Source organism: Enhydra lutris, unplaced genomic scaffold (assembly GCF_002288905.1).
Source record: "Enhydra lutris kenyoni isolate GAN:26980312 unplaced genomic scaffold, ASM228890v2 scaffoldscaffold21, whole genome shotgun sequence".
Taxonomy (NCBI): Eukaryota; Metazoa; Chordata; class Mammalia; order Carnivora; family Mustelidae; genus Enhydra; species Enhydra lutris.
The window spans coordinates 1,077,902-1,086,027 of record NW_019154105.1 but is presented as its reverse complement, the minus strand read 5'-3'; the positions used below and the strand labels follow the sequence as shown (position 1 = coordinate 1,086,027).

Here is an 8,126-nt window from a genome sequence, read left to right as displayed (position 1 = left end):
GATTATACCCTAATGATAGAAGAACTAAAAATAAATCTTAAAGTATTTATTTTCAAGTACCACATTATTAGTGATAACATTGGTGTTGCTATTCTAAAATTGGTTTATATAGATATATTGCTTTGAGTAATCATGTTAATGTCATTAGGAATCAAGATTTTCAGCAAGAGTTGCAAATATAAAGTCAAAGAATTAAGTGAAACCTTATAATCCTAAATTTTAATTGAAAATTAAATATTTTTTAAAAGAAAATCAAATTGTGAAAATTTTTAATTGAAAATTAAATACTGAATTTTTTTTCTTTTTTTTTAAAGATTTCATTTTTAAGTAATCTCTACACCCAATGTGGGGCTCAGACCCATGACCCCTAAGATCAAGAGTTACATCCTCTACCAACTAAGCCAGACAGGCACCCCAAGAATTTCTTCATTGAAAATATATCTCATGATATATTTTCTCAAAAAAAGTATTTCCTAGCCTATCTACTGCAAAACATTAGAAATAACGAGCAACCCAGGAGCAATGTGCCCCCTTAGCATCTAGATTATAGTCTCTAAATACCATTTTACACTAGAGGAACCAGGCCTGACTGCAGATATCAGGGAGGAAACATGTAAGCCAGAAGTACTTTGTCATACCAGAAACAAGGAAGCTACCAAAGTTCACTGTGCTCATGTCAAAGGCTTTAGGAACCAACTTAAAAAGGCTAACACTGGTCAGTGATGGAATAACTTGAACATCGTAAAGAATAGTAACTGCAGTGGGTTGTAACACATCAAATGTCTTAAATTCCATGAGTTCTAGATACTATCAAAGATGAAATAATTCCTCACCAGTCAACTCTGGAAGATACTAAGGATCTATCTTATCACTCTAGAAACCAATAAGTAAAAGACTCAATCTGTTCTGACTTTCCTATTTGAACTGTACCTCAAAGAAAACAAGTAGTTGGTAGGGAAAAGGTTTTTTTGGTCTTTATAGATGTATTCCAGCTAATAAACAAAGAAGAGGTGATAAATTTCACTATTTTATAATCGCTGATGAAATCATGGACCTGAGCAGTCATCATCAATGACTAAAAATATTAGGTGAAAAGCTGATGAAGAACTTCATAACAGATGAAATAGCTCAAAACACCCAAACCCACTGATTATTCCGAGGGTCACAATAAGGGAGATGATCGATCTTTAGTTATGTTTCCTACTATTATACAATGAGTAGTATACAGCACACGTCTGAAGTATGCTTGCCCAAAACATCAAACCTGAATATGACCAAGCCTTTATACCCAACTACCAGTTTACAGGAAATAGATCAGGGACCACATTAAATGATACCACATCAAAGCAATCAGCAAAATCCAGAATATGAGAAAATCTACAAGACAAAGAATCCAATTTCTTCAACAAATAAATTGCAACAGTGAAAAAGTTAAGGAGAACTCATAGATTTAAAAGAGACACATATCCACTAAATGTGGACTTTGGATTCTGGATCAACAAAACAAACGTTAAAAAAAAACTAAAAACTATGATTTGTTTTTTATAAATTTGTACCCAAACTGGATGTTTGATGATATTAAGGAATTTTTGTAGATGTGATAATGATGTTGTGGTTTTATTTTTAAGAAAAATGAGGTCATATCTTTTAGATATGTAAACTGAGGTGTTTACAGATTAAAATAATATACTGTCTGGGATTTGCTTTGAAATAATACATTTGGGGAAGGGGGAATCAGTAGTAGTACAGATGAAACAAGATTGACTGTGTTGATATTAGGTGATGGGTACATAGAGATTGATTATACTGTTCACTCTGCATTTGTGTTTGTTTGAAATTTTCCATAATAAAATATTCTAAGTATACCTTTTTAGTATTTAGTATATTACATTACATTATATTATATTATATTATATTCTCTTACAAATCAGCAGCCTAAAACAGCACACACTTACCATCTGATAGTTCATGTGGGTCAGGAATCCAGACCTCACATGACAGGTTCTCCTCTCAGGGTCTCCCAAAGCTGTGGTGAGTGTCAACGGACAAGCTGTACTCTCATCTGGGAGCTCGAGAAGATTCGGCTTCCAGGCTCATTTAGAGCCTGTTGCAGGATTCATTTCCTTAAAGGATGCAGCTTTTTGCTGGCTGTTGGCCAGGGGACACCCTCAGGTCCTAGAGACTGATAATAGTTCCTTGCCGCTTTGCCAGTCTCAGTATGGCTGCTTCCTTCTCAAAGGCACCAGAGGAGTCTCCCTACACCAGTTTACTAAATTTTATATGTGACATAGTCACAGGAGTGACACCCCATCATCTTTGCTATTAGTTAGAAACAAGTCATACTTGTGGGGGGAGGTTTCAAGAATGTGATGCATTGGGTTTCCCATAGGCTGTGTCCACCACAAGGCCTGAAAAATAACTAAGGATAGATGCTTTTATAGTAAATTCATAAATTTTCTTATGAAGAATTCTGCAGATTCAACACAGACAAAATATATTGACATAGCTCCCTGAAAACTAGTTACCATATGAAAATATGCACATTTCGAGCAGTTAACACACCTGACATCAAAGAAATTTCTGTTTAACATTTATAAACTAAGGTAAGCATTAAATCTGTAGAAAATTTTATAAAAGTTGTTGAATTTCTAAAAAAAAAAGTTGAGTTTCTTACACAGTAGTTAACAAAATAAAAATAGTTTGGAGAAATTTAAATATGTGTGTGTGTATGTGTGTATAGAAGCTGAATGCCAATGAATGGACTATGAATACATTATCTTAACAAAATTTAAATGATTCCCTCAGGTTAAAAAAGATGAAGCATTTTTTATAAGGAGAGAAAGAAAAAAAAGGAACAAAAAGAAAAAAGACAAACCATTCATCTGAACTTGATTATATCTGCAAAGACATTATTTCCTGGGAAGGTCACATTCCTAGCCAACTGGTGTTGGGAATTGCACATATCTTCAGGAGAGGGACACAATTCAACTAGCAACCTCTTCTTTCTACACTTACCTAGCGAGCCCCTCACAGACCATCAGCTGTAAATTGCATGCTCCAGTAAACAGCAAGATCAGAGTTCTGTTTAAGGTGGATTTGAGGGGCTCCTGTGTGGCTCAGGTCATGATCTCAGGGTCCTGGGATCGAACTCCGAGTCGGTCTCCCTGCTCAGTGGAGTCTGCTTCTCCCTCTCCTTTTGCCCCTCTCCCTGCTCATGCTCACTCGCTCTCTCTCTCTCACCCTCTCTCAAATAAATAAAATCTTTTTTAAAAGGTGAATTTGATAACTTGCCAAAGCGCAGAGGTTTTTAATATTTTTTAGTTTAAAAATAAGGCTTATTAATAAAGTAAAATAACACAAAATATATAAGGCAAAATATGAATGTCTCCTACAATCTCAATCAAATCCCCTGAAGTGAGCATTCTTAACAGACAGCCTAATGTGTAACCTTCCAGAATTATTTATATATAAATATGCATATAGATAAATATATAATAAATGTATGAGAATATACATTTTATATGCATATGTTTATAATATATATAACATAAGTTTATACATAACTTTTAAATTCACAAAACTGAGGTCATTAATGCAGTGGGTTAAAGGCTTAATCTCTGGAGCTTGACTGTCCTTGTTTGGCTGCATAACAATTTGGATACCTCATTACTTTCACTCTCAGTTTTCTTTTTTTTTTTTTTAATTTTAATTTTTTAAATTTAATTTTAATTTTTTTAATTTTTTTTTAATTTTAAGTGCACTCCACAACCAATGCAGGACTTGAACTCAAGACCCTGAGATCAAGAATCAAGCACTCTAGCAACTGCACCAGTCAGGCACCCCTCGGTTTTCTTCTTTAGAAAATAAAAGATGACAAAAATACTACTTTATCAGGTGGTTTGGGAATTGAGTTAATATGTGTGAAGTGGTTAAGACAGTACCTAGCACATATTAAGTGCCCAATAAGCTATGATTTGATGTTGTTCTGCAGCTACGGCTTACTTTTTTAATATAACACTCTCTTGTAGAGATCATTTTTGTTAATTGGATAAAATGGAAGATATAAAGAGGAACAAAGGACAAGAACAATGAAAGGAAAACAGTAACAAATATGGTAAATATTAGTCCAACTATATCAATAATCACATTAAAAATTAATGGTCTAAAAAAATAATGGTCTACATATAGTTCATTATTGCTCTTAACTGGGGACACAGATTATCAGGTTAGATCAAAAAACTGTCAAGAGAATGAGAAGACAAGCCACAGACTGGAAAAAAAATATTTACAAAAGACACATCTGATAAAACTACAGACGGAGAAAATATTTGCAAAAGATACATCTGTTATCCAAAATACATAAAGAACTCTGAAAACTCAACAATTAGATGATAAATAAGCTGATAAAAAAAATGGGCCAAGGGGAACACCTGGCTGGCTCAGTCGGTAGAGCATATGACTTCTTGATCTTGAGGTTGTGGGTTTGAGCTGGATGTTGGATGCAGAGGTTACTTTAAAAAATGAAGTCTTGGGGCACCTGGGTGCTCAGTGGGTTAAGCCTCTGCCTTTGGCTCAGGTCATGGTCTCAGGGTCCTGGGATCGAGCCCCACATCAGGCTCTCTGCTCAATGGGGAGCCTGCTTCCTCCTCTCTCTGCCTGTCTCTCTGCCTACTTGTGATCTCTTTGTCAAATAAATAAAATCTTTTAAAAAGTAAAAAAATTAAATAATAAAGTCTTTAAAAATAAATGGGCCACTAAGCTGAATAGATGTCTCCAAAGAAGATGTACAGGCGGCAGATAAACATGAAAAGATGGTCACATCCTGCATCATTAGGGGATCGCAAATCGAAGCAACGGTGATAGCCTACACACATACAGAAAGGCCAAAATTCACCCTGGGCCAGAACCTGATGCTGACTGGGAGCTCATACTCGCTGCTTGTGGGATGCAAAATGGAACCGTCACTGTGGAAGACAGTTTGGCAGTTTCTTAGAAAACTAAACACACACTTACCATGCGCTCCGGCAGTCGCAACTCTGCTATTCACACGAAAGCTTGCATGCACGTGTTAGAGCAGCTTTACTGATAATTGCCAAGACTGTCCTTCCGTAGGTGAATAGGTAAACTATGGTACATCCAGACAACTGACTGTTACTCAACACTAAAAAGAAACGAGCGAGGAAGTCATGAAGAGATATGGGGGAATCTTCAGTGCATATTAATAAGTGAAAAAAGCCAATATGAAAAGGCTACTTGGTTCCAACTATGTGACATTCTGGAAAAGACAAAGCTGTGGTGACAGGAAAAAGACCAATTGTTGCTAGGGCTTAGGGAGAAGGGAGGCGTGAACCAGTGCAGCACATTATTTTTAGAGCAGAAAAAAGGTAAGGTCACATCAGTTTATACAATCTACAAAGGAGAATCAATAAAGTAAATCATTGGGGTGCCTGGGTGGCTCAGAGGGTTGAGGCTCTGCCTTCAGTTCGGGTCATGATCTCAGGGTCCTGGGATCGAGCCCCACATCGGGCTCTCTGCTTGACGGGAAGCCTGCTTCCCCCTCTCTCTCTGCCTGCCTCTCTGCCTACTTGTGATCTCTGTGACAAATAAAATCTTTTTTAAAAAGTAAATCATTGTCTAATAGGGCAGTGAAACTGTTCTGTGTGATACTGTAATGGAGAACACCTGTCATTACACATTTGTCCGCACAAGGGAATGTACAGCGCCAGCAGTGAACGGTGATGTAAACCATGGACTTTGGGTGATGAGAAGACATCAGCGGAGGCTCATCCATAGCAGCAAATGCACTGCTGTAGTGTGGGATGTTCATAGGGAGCTGGGGGCAGGGGCTGGAGGGGACAAGAATAGGTGTGGACTCTGCTTTCCACTCAATTTTACTGTGACCCTAAAACATCTTTCTAAAACACTATATAAATATATAAATAAATAACTTTTTTAAAAAAAGGCTTCCACCACTGATTGTATACATTGAAATATTGATCTACCGTCCAACCCCCAGACCCTTTTCTCAGCAAGATTAAGGTGGGACAATCTGAAGCTTGGTTGATTCCTTATGCTGAAAAGCAAGTGAAATATACTTTTGACACTTTTGTTCAATTTGTACAACATATTGTAATAGATTTCAATTATAGAAAATAATATTTGTATTATCTTTCACTTCTGTGTAGATGAAATACAATAAAAATCAAGACGATACCCCGATATCTACACTGAGGAGTCAAGTAACTGATGTAAAAAATATTATGTCCCAAAATATTGATGAAATTTTGGAAAGCGAAAACAGATTGAGTATCTTCACTGATAGAACCGATGATCTCCAGACAACTGTAAGTGGTGCCACCTGTCTTGGTATCTCAGTGGTGCTCAAAACGGCCGAATGCACGTACATAGCAGGGATACTGTGGGATCATCCTATGTTGCCGAATTACGGCTTTGTCAAAAAATTATTGGAATGCAACTAAAATTTCTTTAATTATAAAACAATGAAAATTAAAAGCCCATTAAAATAGTAGGTAGTTATCGGCATAACAGATACATTTCCTTTTTTTTTAAGATTTTATTTATTTATTTGACAGAGATCACAAGTAGGCAGAGAGGCAGGCAGAGGGGGAGGGGAAAACAGGCTCCCTGCTGAGCAGAGAGCCCGATGTGGGGCTCAATCCCAGGACCCTGAGATCATGACCCGAACCAAAGGCAGAGGCTTTAACCCACTGAGCCACCCAGCTGCCCCAGCAGATGCATTTCTTACATTAAGAAGTACACAGGTTAGTCAATAAATTGCAAGGGAAGTAGAATTTACCAAAAAATGGGTTGAGGAAGTATATCAATTGCAGTGTGTGGTCCTTATTTGGAATTTGACTCAAACTATAAAAATGAAAATTTGCAACTTCATGAGATAATTAGATATTTGAACTCTGACCTGATATTAGATAACATTAAGGAGTATCATTAATTCTTAAGTGTGATAATGATACTGTGCTTTAAAGAGTCCTTACTTATTAAAGATACATATTAAAATATCTCGAGTGAATTTATGTAATGTCTGAGATTAGCTTCAGAATAGTTCAGGAGTAGAATGGGGTATAAAGAAACAAAATTGTCCATAAATGGGTGACTGTTAAAATTGGATGTTGAAGGTGCCTGGGTGGCTCAGTCGGTTGAGTGTCTGACTTGGGATCAGGTCATGATCCTGGGGTCCTGGGATTGAGCCCCAAGTCAGGCTCCCTGCTCAGGGGGAAGTCTGCTTCCCCCTCTCCCTCAGCACCCCTCCCCAGCTCATGCTCTCTTTCAAATAAATAAATAAAACCTTTAAAAAAAAAAAAACCTGGATGTCAAGTATATAGGGTTCATTATGCCATTCTGTCAGCTTTTGCATATGTTCAAAATTCTCTATTAGCAAATACTTTTAAGGCAATCAGTAAGGGTTGAATACCTTAGAGCATTTTAAAATTTAATTTTACAGATCTTTTCGAGAAACACAGCCACCATGTAAAACAAAATATACACATACTTTATACTCACCAAGTCCTATCAATTCTACCTCCTAAATCTTTTTTGTTCTTGGTCTCATTTTTTCACTTTTAGAAACAACTTATTAAGATATTATTTACATAAAATAATATTCGCCCACTTGAATCATAGAGTTTGATGAACTGTGGTACTTGTGTACAATTGTGTAACCACAGTCAAGTTATAGAATAGCTCTTTCATCTTAAAATCTTCCTTACTGGGGCGCCTGGGTGGCTCAGTGGGTTAAAGCCTCTGCCTTCGGCTCAGGTCATGAACTCAGGGTCCTGGGATCGAGCCCCACATCAGGCTCTCTGCTCAGCAGGGAGCCCGCTTCCTCCTCTCTCTCTCTGCCTGCCTCGCTGCCTACCTGTGATCTCTGTCAAATAAATAAAATCTTAAAAAAAAAAAATCTTCCTTACTGTCCTTTGCAGTTGACCCTCCCCGACCCCTGACCCCAGCCTACCACTGATCTCCTTTCTGTCGCTATAGTGTTGTCTTTTCTAGAATTTCATATAAATAAAATTATAAAATACACGTTGTGCTTGGTTTCTTGACTTACTAATAGCTTTCTGATATTCATGTTTGTGTGTGTTAATATA

General features: G+C 37.0%; 1 protein-coding gene across 1 annotated transcript in view; it reads left to right on the top strand.

The window, feature by feature from the left end:
• LOC111149334 (vesicle-associated membrane protein 714-like) overlaps positions 1-8,126 on the top strand; it is a 28,325-nt gene that overhangs the window by 10,191 nt on the left and 10,008 nt on the right. Inside the window, exon 5 of the mRNA XM_022506332.1 lies at positions 6,186-6,344. Within this exon, the coding sequence (XP_022362040.1) occupies positions 6,186-6,344 (159 nt within the window). The remainder of the gene's footprint in view (positions 1-6,185; positions 6,345-8,126) is intronic.